The 18,215-nt window shown below is 42.9% G+C and overlaps 1 protein-coding gene across 4 annotated transcripts in view; it reads left to right on the top strand.

Moving 5' to 3' along the window:
- The window catches only part of TEX11 (testis expressed 11), a 241,959-nt gene extending 224,006 nt beyond the window's left edge, over positions 1-17,953 (top strand). For 2 of the 4 annotated variants that reach the window (XM_069943309.1, XM_069943310.1), the window contains 3 exons: positions 10,002-10,122; positions 14,647-14,811; positions 17,774-17,953. In XM_069943309.1, the coding sequence (XP_069799410.1) occupies positions 10,002-10,122; positions 14,647-14,811; positions 17,774-17,839 (352 nt within the window). In that variant the 3' untranslated portion in view covers positions 17,840-17,953. Of the gene's footprint in view, positions 1-10,001; positions 10,123-14,646; positions 14,812-17,773 lie in introns of those variants that run through there. The other 2 variants (XM_069943308.1, XR_011358669.1) reach the window with 2 other exon arrangements.
- The last annotated feature ends 262 nt before the right edge of the window (positions 17,954-18,215 follow it).

Genomic DNA, 18,215 nt, shown 5'->3' with positions numbered 1-18,215 from the left:
TATATTTATTACACTGAGTGTACCGCACACCACAATTCCTTTTCTGTATCCACGTCAGGGATACACCCATGTGTCCTCGATGTCAAGTTCATGAAGGAGACCTCCTACATATGTTCTGGCATTGTCCCAAGCTGTTCCGCTACTGGGGAGGGGTGAAGTCGGCCATACATGAAGCCTATGCGGTGGAACTGCAGCAATCTCCTCTGGTCTATATATTGGGGTATGTGGATGATTTGGCCGTAAATGTGGTGGAGCAGACTGCAGTTGCACGCATCTTGTTTATGGCGCGTAAACTTATTGCACAGCATTGGCTGGACGAGGCCCCCCCTACAGTGTCGGAGTTTGTAGCTAAGGTAAACTGGCTAATTGGTACAGAAAGGTATGCATACAAAAAGAGAAAAGCTACTAAGAAATTTGAAAAGTTGTGGGGAAGGTGGATGGCTACTCCTGAGCTCGCCCCCCGAGTTCCCGCACATAGGTTGAGCTAAGATGTACATAAGTTGGTAGAATGCTCTGTCTTTTCACTTTTGTGTTACTTTCATCTCCTGCCAGTAGACATGCGATACATGTGGGCTTGTTTGGCCTACTAGATCCCTTTTTTTTTTTTTTTTTTCCTTTGTGTTTTAGGTTTATTGCTCGTGAACACTCATGCTGTAAATGTACTGTTGTGACCTATGGACTCTTGCACCTTCTATATAGTTTTATGGTCTGTGGAGTTGGGGGAACATTGGGGGGAGAGGGAGGGTGTTGGGGAGGGGTGGGGGGGTTAGGGTGGATGGGGGTGGGAGGGTATGCCCTCCTGGGGAATTATGTTCATTTTGGGAGAAAACTTGTCTCTAGAAAATGTTTAATAAAAATAACTTTGATTAAAAAAAAAAAAAAACAATACCAGATAAGAATACACAGATATAACACATCGATTTGGTGTGTGGCATTGCTTCTTGGTGTATATATATATATATGAGTTTTTTTAAATACACTATACAACTATGAATTCTAGGATTTCATATTAGTAGCAACGCAGTAAGGGTATGTTCACACTGATTGGAGTGTGCCTCCGCTTCCTCTGCTCTCCGCTCATAATCAAAGAGCTCAGCCGTGAAATTACACCCAATTTGCTCAGTGTCCAAAGCTTTAGCTGTCCAGGCATGATGGGAGTTGTGGTTTCGCAACAGCTATAGGGACGCAGTTTGGAGACCCATGTGTTAATCAGTCCAACAGGGACCTCTGCCACAAGGCAACAGCTGGCAACAGTTTAAAATGATTCCTTGGAAATGTGGAAATGTCAATTATAGATATTTAGGCCTTATAGCAATGATTAAACAATTTCAGCCTTGGTCACAATAATATAACAGACCAATGATAGTATAACAGTCAGAGGGTGGTCACTTATCCCAGAGGGTGACCGGTCACACTGCTGAGATGCTCAGCACACACTTCCTCATCTGCTTGTGTTGACTTTCAAAGGTCCAGGGTCTCCAACCAGCATTCGCTTTAGGAAAAGAGGGAAAGAGCAAGCCATAAATTAAGCTTCTGACCAGATTAGTATGGTTAATCTCCTGCTGACCAACACAGGACCACATATAGCACAATAGCTGGCCCCACAAAGTCACCTGTAGCTTACTGCCATTCGGGCTGGCTTGAGTTTTCCCACACCCTCTCTCCTCAGGCTGTCAGTAGAACGGTTGGTCAGTCCTCCAGGGCATCAGGAAAGAGGGACTGCCGCTATATTTCTGCGACCCAGCGCACTAAGCTTGGCTATCAGGGATGGGGGGTTTGCACAGGAGACTAACTCCCGGACCTATACCAGAGAGGAGAGGGAGCACAGTCACCACACATCATATACATGGTCTAACAGACCAACTGCCGCTGCTGCAACTACAGCGGGGGCTTACCCCTCCTCACACGAGCAGACCTGTCCTGCAATGGGCTACTGTGCCAGACCCACGTGTTTTGCACCACAGTCCTCCGTACCACATCATCCCGGCCTGGGGGCGCTTCTTATACCCCTCCGGAATCAGCAGCCAGAAGTCGACTTGTGCTGGTAGAAAAAAAACTGACTGAACACAGGAATTCCGGCCAGTACAGAGAGTCATGGCTTAATGTGTCCATCAATCACATGACTGCCTTGTCTGTGAGCGCTCAGATGCCATGGAAACACAGGACTTCCTGTTTTCTGACTCTTTGAGAAAAAAACAGAAAACAGGAAGTGCCGTGTTTTCCATGATAACTAAAAAAAATAAAATATAATCAATGTAAATTGCAAACTTGCTTTATATCACATCCACTTTTGTTTTAGATTTTGAAAGTTATAGTGACAGGTACACTTTAAAGAAAAATCTGAGATTTCTCCTCCTTTCAAATCCATTCCTGGCTTTGGCTTTCAAAATCTGATAATTCTCTCTGTTTCAACTCACTGTTATTCATCTGTAGGTTCTGTGTTTCACGGAACATGAGAATAAGCCCTAAGGCTATGTTTACATATAGAGTTTAATCTGCATTTAATTAGCAATAATTATGACTGTATATATATTATAACGCTATTTTTGCTGTGATTTTGACGGAATTGCAGCAAAAATACCATTATTTTACAAAGATTCGGCAATTTGTTGCAAAATAGCGCTAAATAATGCTAATTAAAGCTATGTGGGCATGAAAGTAATACAGCTGGGCTAATGGGAAAAAGTGGGGGCCACTTAAACACCACTAATTAACACTAACTAAATTCTGTGTTAACATAGCTTAAAAGAATTCACGAGGCAATACTGTGAAGTGATGGACATTTCAATATACATAAAATAACAAGAAAAATGTGCAGAAATAACGCATCAATTTAGCCAAGACTAATAAACGTTTGTGGTCACTGACAAATTTAGACCTGCTCTGATTCCCTTAATTCAAGAAAGACTTGCATTTTAATAAACTAGCCAAGACAGAGAAATGTTTGTGGTCACTGGCCAAGTTAGACACACTTTGGTTGCTGTTATTTAGGAAAGACTTGTTTGTCTATATACTAGCCAACACTAGTTTAAGTGACCACCTATTCTTTCCCATTAGCCCAGCTTTATTTATTTCATGTGCCATATTCTTTTTATTTATAATACACATGACAGGAGTATGACAGAACAATCACAGCCATGCTCGGCGATTGCTAGGGAAATGGTGACAAGTAAAAGTTTGCTGATTTGTTGCTTTGCCATCAGCTCAGCAGCCTTTCGACAAACTTTATTACAGAACAATGAGCAGATACACAAACAGACGCATTACTGGTTGTGTATCAGTTTTTGTGCAAAAACATGTGCGTTCGTGCATGAAATTGAACTTGGCGGTAGAGGTTCCCTCATCCCTATCAGCAATACCAAATAAATTTAGGGTTTTATATGTACTTAATATTAAATGTTGTTAGGCCACCTTATTCTAAAGAACTCTAACTTTTTTTTATCAACAGAGCTATAGCTTTTTTTTTTTCATCAAGAGAGCTTGGTGAGAGTGGTGGCTTGTTTTTTCTGGTATTATTCGGAAAGCCTATTACTTTTTGATCACTTTTTATTTCATTTTCCTCTTAAAGTGACTCTGTACCCACAATCTGCCCTCCCCAAACCACTTGTACCTTCAGATAGCTACTTTTAATCCAAGATCTGTCCTGGGGTCCGTTCGACAGGTGATGCAGTTATTATCCTAAAAAATAACTTTTAAACTTGCAGCCCTGTGCCAAACTGGCGTGGCCTAGAGTATCTGTGCACTAACTTTGCACCACCCCTCCTCCCCACCTTCTTCATCATTAGGAATGCCACTGGCAGGATTTTTCCTATTTCTCTGCAGTGAACACTGCACAGGTGCCTTAACGATCCAGCCCATGTGCCCTGTTCTCACAGCTAATGAATAGGAGAAAATCTACTTTGAGCACTCCTAATGATGAAGAGGATGGGGAGGAGGGACAGAGAGGTTGTGCCAGCCTAATGCACAGACACTCCGGGCCACACCAGTTTGACACAGGACTGCAAGTTTAAAAGTTGTTTTTTAGGACAATAACTGCATCACCTGCCGAACGAACCCCAGGACAGATCTTGGATTAAAAGCAGCTATCCAAAGGTAGAAGCGGTTTGGGGGGACAGATTGTGGGTACAGAGTTACTTTAAGTAACAAAAAAAAGTGTTTGAAGCCAGTTTTCCTCATCTTAGGGGAAAAGGAATTTCCTAATTCCAAATTTGGCAATGAGAACAAAGCAGTGGATCAATTACCCTTCTCCAAAATCCAGTAACTATAATCTACTGTATATATTATTATACTGCAGGCCCATTCTGAACTCTTTTAGTGAATTCACTATGACAACAACCTTTAGAAGAGCGTTCAATAGTCTAACTGCTATTGCAGTAAAGATTACTCTTTCTTCTAGACAAAGAGGTTGCCTTCCCTTTTACTGTAACTAGACAAGATCATGGAAAAGATCTTTGTATTGCACCTTGATATGGTATGTTCTTACATACCTATAAGGTCAGCCCTCCATCGTCCTGTTTAATATAGATAAACTTTTGGGGAACTGTAGTCCACCCATTCCAATTATTACTCTGGTTGCACATCTTTGAACCCTCTCTAGCTCCACTAACTCTGTCTTGTACAATGGTGCCCAAAACTGTACACAATGGGAGAAATAAATGTAACTCACACCAGTTTCTTGTGTGTCCGACCTTGCCATTTAAATGAAAGTTGTGTATTTCCTTTATTTTTAAATACACCAATCAGGGGCGTAGCTAATGTCTCTGGTGCAAGAGGTCAACTTGGGCCCCCCCCCCTTCTCAATGCTATTGGTATATATATATATATATATATATATATATATATATATATATATATATATCTCAAGAATGATATTACCAATAATACCAGTATACAGGAAATATCACCATACATTCACCATACCATCACCAACATATTACCGCCATACTGTTACTAAACAAATCCTGTATACTGAGACCAATATTGCCAATATTACCAGTACACAAGGGGAAATATTACCGCCACACCACAACCATTACCACCATATTGTTACTGACCAAATCCAGTATACTAAATCCAATAAAACACAGTACCAGATAACAAGTAACAAATAATACCACCACATACTAACTAACACCCAGCTGCTACTGACTAATACCACCACATACTAACTAACACCACCACATACTGACTAACACCACTGCTGCTACTGAATATAATCCTCTGTACATAGACCAATATCACTTCATACAGTCATATAGAGGTGGACGCACTGTACACAGGCTCTGTACACCATATACATTACAGTGCAGTTATATCAAGTGACTCACATGGGACGTCTTCTCTGATCGGAGTTCTTCCCTTTTCATCTTCTTCATCTGCCCTGAGCCATTATGAGAACACACCCTATGTAGTCCGCCTTATAGATGGCCCCCCAATGTTTCCCCCTTATAGATGGCCCCCCTGTGTTGTCCCTTATATAGATGCCCCCCCATGTTATCCCCCATATAGATGGCCCCCCATTTTATCCCCCTTACAGATGCCCCCCATGTTGTCCCCTCCTCCTGCCCCTTCATCACCATACTACTACCCCTTTCATCCTCCTGTCCTCCATCATCATACTACTACCACTTCATCCTTCTGCCCTTTCATAATCATACTACAAACACCTCCATCATAATACTACCACCCCCTTCATCCTCCTGCCCTTTCATCATCACACCACTACACCCTTCATCATCCTCTTGTTCCTTTATCATTATACCACTACACCCCCATAGTCCTCTTGTTCCTTCATCATCATACCACTACACCCTCCATCATCCTCTTGTTCCTTCATCATCATACCACTACACCCCTCATCATCCTCTTGTTTCTTCATCATCATACCACTACACCCCTCATCATCCTCTTGTTCCTTCATCATCATACCACTACACCCCTCATCATTCTCTTGTTCCATCATCATACCACTACACCCATCATCATCCTCTTGTTCCATCATCATACCACTACACCCCTCATCATCCTCTTGTTCCATGATCATACCACTACATCCCTCATCATCCTCTTGTTCCATCATCATACCACTACACCCCCCATCATCCTCTTGTTCCATCATACCACTACACCCCTCATCATCCTCTTGTTCCATCATCATACCACTACACCCCTCATCATCCTCTTGTTCCATCATCATACCACAACTCCTCTCATCATCATCTTGTTCCCTCATCATCATCATACCAAAACTCCCCTCATCATCCTCTTGTTCCTTCATCATCATCATACGACTACACCACCATCATTCTCTTATTCCGTCATCATCATACCACTACACCCCTCATCATCCTCTTGTTCCTTAATCATCATACCACTACATCCCCATCATCCTCTTGTTCCATCATCATACCACTACACCCCTCATTATCCTCTTGTTCCATAATCATACCACTACACCCCTCATTATCCTCTTGTTCCATCATCATACCACTACACCCCCCATCATCCTCTTGTTCCATCATCATACCACTACACCCCTCATTATCCTCTTGTTCCATAATCATACCACTACACCCCTCATTATCCTCTTGTTCCATCATCATACCACTACACCCCCATCATCCTCTTGTTCCTTCATCATCATACCACAACTCCCCTCATCATCCTCTTGTTCCATCATCATACCACGACACCCCCATCATCCTCCTGCCCTTCCATCATCATACCACTACACCCCCATCATCCTCTTGTTCTTTCATCATCATACCACAACTCTCCTCATCATCCTCTTGTTCCATCATCATACCACTACACCCCCATCATCCTCCTGCCCTTCCATCATCATCTCACTACACCCCCATCCAGGGGCGTAGCTAGGATTCATGGGGCCCCATAGCAAAAAACTGTATGGGGCCCCATAAATCCTGTACGCCCCCCCCCCCCCCCCCCGCCAAACACAGACAATGACGCACATATACACACACAGAGGCACCATTAACATATATACAGATACACCACTGACATACACACATATATACGCTGTGATTACACTAGTACAGATGTATACGCCATGAGTAGACTGTACACAGGGAAATCATCTCAGTGTAATAAGAAATACTCAACCAGAAATAAAAGAAAATGCAGCAGATATTAATGGTGGGTTCTTTTATTAGAGCCCAGCATTAATAGAAGCTGCTGCAGAACATCTTTGGGAGCAAACACACACATATACACCAGTGATACAGACATTGCTGACATACACACACACATATACACCAGTGCTACAGACATTGCTGACATACACACATATACACATATACACCAGTTCTACAGACATTGCTGACATACACAAACACACATATATATATAGCCACAGATACATACACATACTGACATATAAATATATACACAGATACATATATACACACACTGACATATACATATACCCACAGATACATATATATACACTCACTGACACACATACACAGCACTTACAGCTCCCAGGCTTCCCCCCTCCTCCTCCTCCTGTAGTCCGGGCTGATCTTCACATAGAAGTATTGAGGACCTTTGGGTCATGTGACCCAAAGGTCCTCCATCCCTCTCCTGTGCCGTTTGGCAGGTCCTGCTCCTCTGTTCAGCCCGCTCACCCGGCACTACAGTGAGGGGGCTGAACAGTGCAGTGGGGGTCCCTCTTCCTCTCTGGACCCCTGGGGGAGCGGGGTACCTACCATGAAGGCAGGGCAGACTTCCTCGGGCCCCCTTCATGCAGGGGCCCCATAGCAGTCGCCTTCCCTGCCTTCACTGTAGCTACGCCACTGCCCCCATCATCCTCTTGTTCCATCATCATACCACTACATCCCCCATCATGCCCTTTAAAACAAAAAAATCTATACTCACATGAATGGTTTCTCTAGTCTTCTAGTCACATGCGCTGGCGGGCTTCCCGTGGCGGGGCATCCCGCGGAGGGGACGGAGCTTCGCGGGACCTGTTTTTTTGCCCACAAGATTCTCCCAGCCCCGCAAGTCAGCCGGGGGCCATCCCAGCCAGCCTCTTGTGATCGCATGCAAAACATTGCTTGCGGTCACAAGAGGGAGTGGAAGGGGAGCAGTACAGTGGCAAGGGGGGGCCTCGCGGGCCCCCCCCTTGGTAGCGGCCCGGTTGTGGCGGCGACCGCTGCAACAGTGGTAGCTACGCCACTGACACCAATTATATGCCAAAAAAGACTTGCTGTTTTAATTCATAGTTTTTTCCCCAAAAAATTTGCATAAAATACAGTATTCTGAAGCAAAGTAGCTCAGTAGTAGTGCAATTCAATTCAATTTTTTATTTCAATTGAGGGAACATGGCCTTGTATCTCCAGCTTGTGTTTAGGGCAGACTGTTCTCAGGCTTCCAGCTGCAATAGTTACCATCATCCCTCCACAATTTAGTCTTGAGAGACTGGTGGGATACAAAAAGAGGTTCTGCTTCCGTGCCCACACGATCACTAAAATGTGCATGTACAGCAATTTGGGGAAGTATATCTCTCTAGTGACCAGTGTCGGACTGGGGTACCTGGGGCCCACCAGAGGAAATGATCCTTGGGGCCCACCAATATAGAACCAGTGAGACACGACATGCTGACCCTTTCCTGGATTCATCTGTATCTGTGACAAATCTCAGAACACCCTACATTTATAAAGCTCTCAGAGTATGCTGGGAGTTGTAGTTCCTGAGAGGACAACCCTTTAATAAATCACTGTGTGCAGAGTCTCCTGGTGGCTGCAATCTGTGGGTGACAACCATCAGCCCTGAAGGTCCAGCAATACATCTGTCTACATTGTACTACAACTCCCAGCATATTCTGAGGGCTGCAGAGTGTCAGTACATGCTGAGAGTTTTAGTGCCTGCAGCTGTTGTAGTTGGGTCATAGGTGCATTATACACTGGATGCTCTGTGGAAGACCAGAATATATAGATCTGGGGCTCAGTGTAGGGAAGTGACCCCAGAAGATCACTTATAGGGGATTGAACAAAAACATCTACCCCCCTAACATATTATCATCATACCCTCACACTGTTACCATATTATCACCATACTCTCACACTGTTACCATAATATCACTGTACCATCACACTGTTACCATATTATCACCATCAATATATAAAACCTAACGTTTATTAAATACAAGTAAAAATTATACCCCACGTAAACGGACCAATATACAACACGAAACACAAAAAAGTAAATCTGCAGTCACTGTTCTTAATGATATATACCTAGAACCATAAACTGTTATCTTGGTGTACTGCTTCAGTTATGGTCATAGGTTAATGATAACACCAGGGTAGGAGGATACACTTGGGGCAGGGACCTTCTGACCCTATTATGCCCTAACCGAGTGGTCTGTATAAACTACCCCTACTCGCACAGGGGGGAGCGGGGCACTCGCCCTCAGAAGGGCGACCCCCTACCCTGGTCTACCCCTTGGTGAATCAACACCCTGTTATGCCCTGCTTTTATGCCCCACTGATCCGGAAGTCCCTTCCGGACGCACACTGAGCTTCCTGCTGTGTGCGCCGCGACTGTGAGACACCCCCAGGGAGCGGAGGATCAGCTGGGGGCTTTTTCTGACTGCAAGCAGTGTTTTGCTTGCGGTCATAGGAGGCCCCCAGCTGATCCTCCGCTGAGTGATTGGGCAGGGGAGCAGTGCGGCAAGGGGGGCCCGCGGCAGCACTGTATAACTATAACTATTCCCCTGACAGTCAGTGTGCCGCATCAGTGTAGGGGCCTACCAGAGGATCCTCCAGTGGCCCAGTGCGACGCTGCTTGTGACTAGGTACATTATATGTTGGGATGAGATTACCATCTATTGCAGAATTACTGTATTTTTTCATACAAGATGTTTTGAAATAATGGTCAGAAAGCTTTTAATATTTGTAAATTCTAGTAGCCTTTGATATTGTTAATTTAATATTTAGTTGTGCTGTAATTAGTATAGTATCTTATCTATTCTTTTCCAGTAAATGCCTACATAGTCTAATAAAGTTGAGCTTGCCTGAAAGGTCTGATGAAATAGATATTTGTGCCCAAGAGGAGGCATGGCAGTATTTTCAAGAGGCTCTAGCTATTATTCCCACTTACGTAAGTTGTCATTATTGCAGTAAAAAAATTGTCTTCTAGAAGTGTGATCCTATAAAATTATATATACTGTGGGTGTGTGCATACTATGCAGAAAGTCAGATTAAGGCTATGCTGTACAAACAATGGCCATTCCATTTATGATCATTAATTCCGGCCGTAGGAATTTGTACATTGTGTGAACATAATCTAAAGCAGATTTCACAGTTTTTCTTTTACAACTGAGAGTCCAATTACTCTTAACCATACATTTTACACACATTTTGGAAAACCAAACAATGTAAACTAAACCAGCTGGGGGCATGGCTTCTGAGCCAAGCAAGATGGCCGTGTGCAACACAGTGACCAAAGAGAGAGCAGTTATAGTTTTGCCAGCTTACGTACTGTCACAGCAACACCGGAGATGCCAAAAAAAGGAAAGGGACACTGATGGACGTCTACATGTCGGCTGGGTCCCAAAATGGTGCTTTCTTCTGCACACAGCTTAGGACTCGGCAGCAAGAAAGCGTGGTCCCAACCAGAAACCACTTTTCCCCATTTCTCTTGACACAATTAGCCCAGGAGGAGGAGTAAATATAGCAGAGCCCGCAGCACTCTATATCGCAGCATCCTGAGGTAAGGCCCCAAGCCTTCTCTGGCTCCAGCAGTTCCCGGCCACCTTCTCCCCCATGGTGCACCCCAGAGAAACAAAAACCCAGCCTGCAGTAGACCCACATTCTGTGAGAAGAGACTAGCACAGGGACAGATGCAACAGAAAGAGACTGCTTTGATATATCCCCTACTGAGGTCTAGGTTATTTGCACTCTAAGTTTACTGTCAGTTGAAGTCCCGAGAGACATATTAGCCAGAGTGTAATTCTTCAACATAAAAGAAGCTTTCCTTCCAGCCACTAGAAAGGAAAAACATTACAGAAAAAATACAACATGATTACAGTGTCCACAGACTTATCTTCAGCAACACTTCAGTGGCATAAATATCTTGCACCAGTTACTACTATGCTGCGCAAGATCAAATATAAACTGTACAAACGAGGATACCCAGCTCGTCTACTCATTACCAGAAATAACACCACCTCTGTGGTTAGCAACTTAGGGTGCCTTTACATAGAGAGATTTATCTGACACATTTTGGAAGCCAAAGCCAGGAATACATTTGAAAAAAGTAGAAATCTCAGCCTTTCCTTTATGACCTGTTCTCTGTAGTCTTTTCCTGGCTTTGGCTTTATAAATATGCCAGATAAATCTCTCTGTGTAAAGGCACCCTTAGAGGAAGTGGTTAAATTACTTCTCTCCTGGGACATCTCTCTACCAAGCCTCCAGATCTTGCAACAGAGCCATTGTCTCAACAAGTGAAGCCAGTCTGGCGCAAGACCAAATCCAGCCAAGATTGAAGCTCACATTGGCGGCATCCACATGAAAAAGACTCTTTGTATCTTTTATTGCAGCCTTGGCTGAACTTTCTGTGCCCTGTATAATAATATTGCTGAGGCCAATCAGAGATTGGTCGGTTACTTGATCTCTTCCTGCCTGACTATGGCACATATTAGCACTAATGTTATAGTTATATCTTATATATTTGGTTGTATCATGTTGGTGGTAATGGTTGTGTGGATACCTCTGTGCCTGGACCAATATGGTCATTTCAAGTGAATGACATGGTATGGGTACAGAATACCTTGCAATAGACTAAATGGTAATAAAATTTATGTCGCTTAAGGTGAAGGGACTAAATGAGTGCGATGTACTTAAAAGCATCAGTGCAGTGTACTTTGTGTACATGAGGTGTATATCATCTCCATTGATGCTTTTTGAGTAAAACACCCCATGTTCCCAGTGATATATCAATCACATTACACCTCCAAGTCACAAGGTACCTTGATAGCATTTAAGAACTCAGTAGCATTTCAAACTATAAAGGGATTGTAGACGGTGGCTACCATTTATGCACCTAAATCAGTTTTATTAGAAAGATTCACCATAGCACAGCATCATAGCACAGCACAAACGTGGAAATACAGTATTGTGTGGCAATTTAAATATAACACCTGACCCTAAGTGGGACACTTCGTCCACACCTAGACAGATGCTGCCTTCTTTTGATCGTTTTTTGTATCATGTGTGGAGAGCTTAACACAGGACACATGACAGGTATTCTTGGATAGACCTCTCTTTAGTTGACAGGGATACCCTTCTTCTGGCAGACAATACTACTGTACAATAGAACCCCACACTTGGTCTGACCACAGCCCTATTACCATATCCATAAGCAAATTGGTACAATCACTGTACACTTTTAGAGCTTAGAGCAAATTAGATCTCCGAGGAACCAAATGAGGGAAGTCTTGCTATCTGACTAAATTGAGGAAAACTAGGGCTATCTATTATTCTCAGGGAGATTAGAAAGGAAAATTGTTGTCTAACCACTAGAGATGAGCGAACCTCGAACATGCTCGAGTCGATCCGAGTCGAACATGCTCGAGTCGATTCGGCATTTGATTAGCGGTGGCTGCTGAACTTGGATAAAGCCCTAAGGCTATCTAGAAAACATGGATATAGTCATTGACTGTATCCATGTTTTCCAGACAATCTTAGAGCTTTATCCAAGTTCTGCAGCCCCCGCTAATCAAATACCGAACGTTCGGGTTCGGATCGACTCGAACCCGAACCCGGTTCGCTCATCTCTACTAACCACCTTAAGGCGCAGAACAGTAACGGTCCTATTACATGGATTGATTATCGGCTGTATTTGGCTGATAATCGTCCTGTGTAATAGAAGGAAAACGACCAGCAACGGCATGAACGATATCGGCTGATCGCTGCTGTAGTTTGTCTTTTAACATGTTGAAAGACAAACGACTGTGATAGCAGCGATCTGCTGCCATCCCTCCGTGGAATAGGAGCGGCGGCAGCAGGCGATCACCTGGACAGCCCCCCCGCAACTCCCTGGGGCCTCCCCTGCACTTACCCAATCGCTGCCACCACGCGCAATAGCGGCGGTAGCGAGAGGGGAGCAAGGAGCAAATGAGCACTGACAGCTCCTCCGTGTAATAGGGGCTTAAGTCCAGGATTCCATATCTCATAGACCCTACAGCCAAAAGCAAATTAGTAGATCCCAGAGATATAGCTGCATGTTTTCAAAGATATTACTCGGACTTATATAATGTGGAAAAGGACAAAGGAACACCACAGTCATGGAACAAATAGAAAGGCTCCTACATGCTATTCAACTGCCCACCCTGAACTAAATTCTCCTTTAACCACACAGGAAATTTCTCTCACGGTCCGCCTACCTGGCCCAGATGGCCTGACAAACCAGCTGTCAGCGTCGGGTATAGCAAAAGGCAGTCTGACAAGACACAGACAGTGAGCTCTAAGCTGACCCCACCCACTGTCCCTGCCTACTTGCCACAAGACAGTCCTAGGCGACTGCGGACAAAGACGGTGACAGTCCCTATACAACAAACCGGGTCGGTAACAGCAGGCATAAGTACAAAATCGGCAGACAAGTCGGTTAAACGAGAACAGGGCAGGCGGCAGACAGGATAGGGAGGGAACAGGCAAGGGTCAAAGAAACACCCAGCAGATATCAGAGTATGCTGCTTAGCATAGATCGCCATAATAGCTAGCAACTACTGTGTATAAGGAACCAGAAGTCTGGTCCAGATCCCAGCTAAACCAAGACTCTCACTGGCAGAGGCACCTACCTGTCAAGGGGAACCCAAGACTCCTCAGCTGCAGGAATCAGCTACCGGTGAACAGTAACCCTATCATTGCCAGAGGCTGAGAGGCAAAGTGGGTGGGGCTGAACAGATAAAAATAGAACCCTGTTCACACAAGGTTCAGTGCCTTCTGCGCTGCACGCCCCTAACTGAGGTGCGCAAAGGCACATTCCTGACACCAGTATTATAGAACATTTGAAGTGATAGACACTGTTTAGAGAGCATACACCATTAAAAGGTATATCGCCTATTGCAGGGACACTGTGAAGAGAATCCAATCTATGTGGGGGTTCTGGGAAAATAGACAAGACCCCACTGTACCCTAAAATCTCACCTCCCTTGTGGAACGCTGCTCCATTGATTCTAATTGGGGGTTTTGTCACATGCTTCATGCACGGCCAGTGCTTGGTAATAGACCTGCGCGTGCGTTGAAATCAGTCAGCGATTCAAAAAAAAGGGTCACGGCAATGGCATCCATGCGCCAGTGCGGGCCTGTTCATGCAAAAAAACCAAAAAAACAATATACCTAGTTGTACGTAGTCGCTTTAATATACCGCTCAAGAGCTAGATGCTACCTTATAATTCTGACTGTTAAAGAGGATCAGACTGCAAAGGTAAATCATTACCATACTAGAGGATTCTTTTGATGTAGGATTAAGCAAATAATGTACACATATGACTATGTATTTTTATTGATCGTTTCTAATATAAAAATGCTTGCACAACTATTTTGACATTTGTGAAGTGAGTTTTTATTCAAATAATAGTTTACTAATAGTTGCAATTACAAATGTATTCCTTTTATTTAGGAAAACTATCCAGAGGCAGAAATCCTATGGCTGATGACACGTTCTTGGAACACAGGGATATTCCAGTTCAGTGAAGGGAAATTCTCAAATGCTGCACGCTGGTGTGCATTGGCGCTGTCTTTTCTAAGTTATTTGGGACCATTGAAGAGCAGTTATGAGAACAAGGTACAGTATGTGAGCAAAATAGGGGGATCTGATGTATACAGTAAAGACATACAATTCTATTGTGCATATGAAAGAATTATTCTTTTTATAGTTAAAGGAGATTTCCAAATATTAAAAGTTATCCCATACCCAGTGTCAAAGCACCCAAACCCCACTAATCAAGAAAAAGGGGATCAATTGTCCGTCGACAGAATGGCTACCACTTCATGTACAGTCTGTTACTTCCAAACAGTCAAGTCCAGCACTATGCAACATTAGGAAGTCCCAATCCATAGAACACAGAGGGGCTTTTCTAGTCACCCTAGCCATCCTCATTTTAATTTCCTTTCAGACCTTGAAATAATCTGTTAAGCTAAATGAGTTTAATATACTGAAAGTACCTGTAGTAAATGGAGAGGCCTGTAATTTTTATGGTAAGCACATTTCAACTGTGAGACAGAGTCTATAAAAAATCCTGAAAATTGCATTGTATAATTTTAAAATAACTGATTTGCATTTTATTGCATTAAATAAGCATTTGATCAATGGTTTGCATTTTTTACAAGCCATCAAATAAAATAAAAGTTATACATGTTACATATCGTTTTAATCGTACTGACTTCAGGAACATATATAACATGTCAGTTTCATAGGACACACGGCGTAAAAATGAATCCCCCCACAAAGAAAAAGAATTGCGGGGGGTTTTTTTCAATTTCACCGCGCATATAATTTGTTTCTAGTTTCGCAGCATATTTTATGCAAAAATTAAGCCTCTCATTGCAAAGTACAATTAGTGACGCAAAAAATAAGGGCTCATGTGGGTCTGTAGGTGTAAAAATGCAACTGCTATGGCCTTTTAAGCACAAGGAGGAAAAAATGAAAGCGCAAAAACGAAAATTAACCCGGTCCAGAAAGGGTTAATCAATCACACTGCAACCTCTCCACCATGGCTAAGACCAAAGAGCTGTCTAAGGACACCAGAGAAAAATTGTAGACTTTACAAGGTTCACATAGGCTACAGCACGACAGGCAAACAGCTTGGTGAGAAGGCAACAACTTAAAATGGAAGAAACACAAGATGACTGTCAATCTTCCTTGGTCTGGGGCTCCATGCAAGATTTCACATTGTGGAGTATATATGAATCAGCCAAGAACTGCTTGAGAGGACTTGGCCAGTGACCCGAATAGACCATTAGTAACACACAATGCCGTCATGGATTAAAATCCTGCAGGGCATGCAAGGACATCCTGCTTGCGCCGGTACATGTCCATTCCCTTTTGAACTCCGCCAATGACCATCTGGATGATCCAGAGAAGGCATAGGAGAAAGTTGTGTGATCAGATGAGACCAAAATAGAACACTTTGGCATCAACTCCACTTGCCATGTTTGGAGGAAGAAAAAGGATGAACACAACTCTAAGAACACAGTCTCAACCATGAAACGTGGGGTGGAAACATCATACTTTGGAGGAGCTTTTCTGCAAAGAGGACAGGATGACTGCATCGTATTGAAGGGATGATTGATGGGGCTATGTATCGCAAGATTTTGGCCAACAACCTCCTTCCCTCAGTAAGATAATTGAAGATGGGTCATGGCTGGGTCTTCCAGCATGACAATGACCCAAAACACACAGGGTAACTAAGCAGTGGCTCCGTAAGAAGCATTTCAAGGTCCTGGAGAGACCTAGCCAGTCTCCATGTTTTTCACTGATCTGCTTAAAGCATTTTAAATTACATTCATTACATTCTATTTTTAAACGGAACAGATTGGAGATCCCTGAAAACACTGAACATGTGAATAGCCCAATACAAAGCAATGGGCTATAAATTTATCTGTGTGCACGGACAACTTCACGGAACATGTGAATGCAGCCTGGGTTCACACTACGTATATTTCAGTCAGTATTGTGGTCCTCATATTGCAACCAAAACCAGGAGTGGATTAAAAACACAGAAAGGCTCTGTCCACACAATGTTGAAATTAAGTGGATGGCCGCCATATAACAGTAAATAACGGCCATTATTTCAATATAACAGCCATTGTTTAAAATAACAGCAAATATTTGCCATTAAATGGCGGCCATCCACTCAATTTCAACATTGTGTAAACAGAGCCTTTCTGTGTTTTCAATCCACTCCTGGTTTTGGTTGCAATATGAGGACCACAATACTGACTGAAATATACTGTACGTAGTGTGAACCCAGCCTTAGTGTGCACATAGGCTAAGTACAATGAACTTGGTAAAAATCACATTACCAGGGCAAAGAAACATCCCAGAAAGCAAAGATGTTTCCAATTGACAAGATCTTGGAATCTTGATGAATTGACATGTAAAGTCCTACACAAGTACACAGAGGGATATAAAAACCTAGTATCAAACAAGGAATAAAATACCCCAAAATTCAGGAGCTGCTGCCTATTAATAACATCCAATTATCACAGAACAATTAAAAACAATAAGATGTCCATTCTCTTAGGACCACTACTTTGCCACTGTACTTTATGCCAACAAATAGAAACTAGCAGTGACAAAAAAATATCACTGCTATAAAAAATAAGTCATACACCCCTAATCACACCCCTAATCACACCATATACAGTAGCTAGTGATAAATATGATACTATATTACATATGATAGCATATTGTGCATACTGTATGGTAGTGTAATTTGATAGTATGATTCAGACATTGCATGTAGGTTGCATATTGTAGTATTGGAACTGCATTTTATATTACTATTATATATTGGATGGTGGGTTAGATTTTATATAGTTGTCTTATGCTGGTTTCACGCCTGGCAGTTTTTGTGCCAAAAACAGGAGTGGATTCAAATGGGATGGAAAATAGAAAGAGACGACTGGTACTTTTCTTTCCTGTTGGATCCACTTCTGGTTTTGGCACAAATTGTAGTTATTTGGATTATACTATGAATATTATATAGATTATATATTTAGTGCATTAATACTTGCCTATTTAGATGACTGGCATCTACAATGACATCCAGGAAAAAAGTGAAGAAAAAGAAGCTCTGTCGAAGAATTGACTTCTGTTATGGTTTCTATTTTCAACAGTTTTTGCAATCCTTAGTTCATAACTTTTCATATTAAAAATGTTTTGCTGTTCAATGATAATGAAACAAAAAAAGTTGCTTAACAAATATATTGATTATTCTCATATGTGAGTGATCAAAAAAAAAAATTCTATCACAAATATTTGGAGGAATTTACTAAGAATGGTCTTCCTCAGTCTTAGGGTCAGTTCAGACGTACAGACTCGCAGCGTAAATCTGGCTGCGAGTCTGTCATGTCCTGGCAGTTCACTGTCACAACATACTCGCAGCAGTCGTAACGACCGCTGCGTGTATGTAATTCTGCCGGCCCCTTAACCCTTTCGGCTCCCACTGCTGCCACCACCCGCTG

The sequence above is a fragment of the Dendropsophus ebraccatus genome, chromosome 10 (genome assembly GCF_027789765.1).
Source record: "Dendropsophus ebraccatus isolate aDenEbr1 chromosome 10, aDenEbr1.pat, whole genome shotgun sequence".
Classification (NCBI taxonomy): Eukaryota; Metazoa; Chordata; class Amphibia; order Anura; family Hylidae; genus Dendropsophus; species Dendropsophus ebraccatus.
The sequence above is the reverse complement of the archived record's forward strand: the minus strand, read 5'-3'. Positions and strand labels throughout refer to the sequence as shown.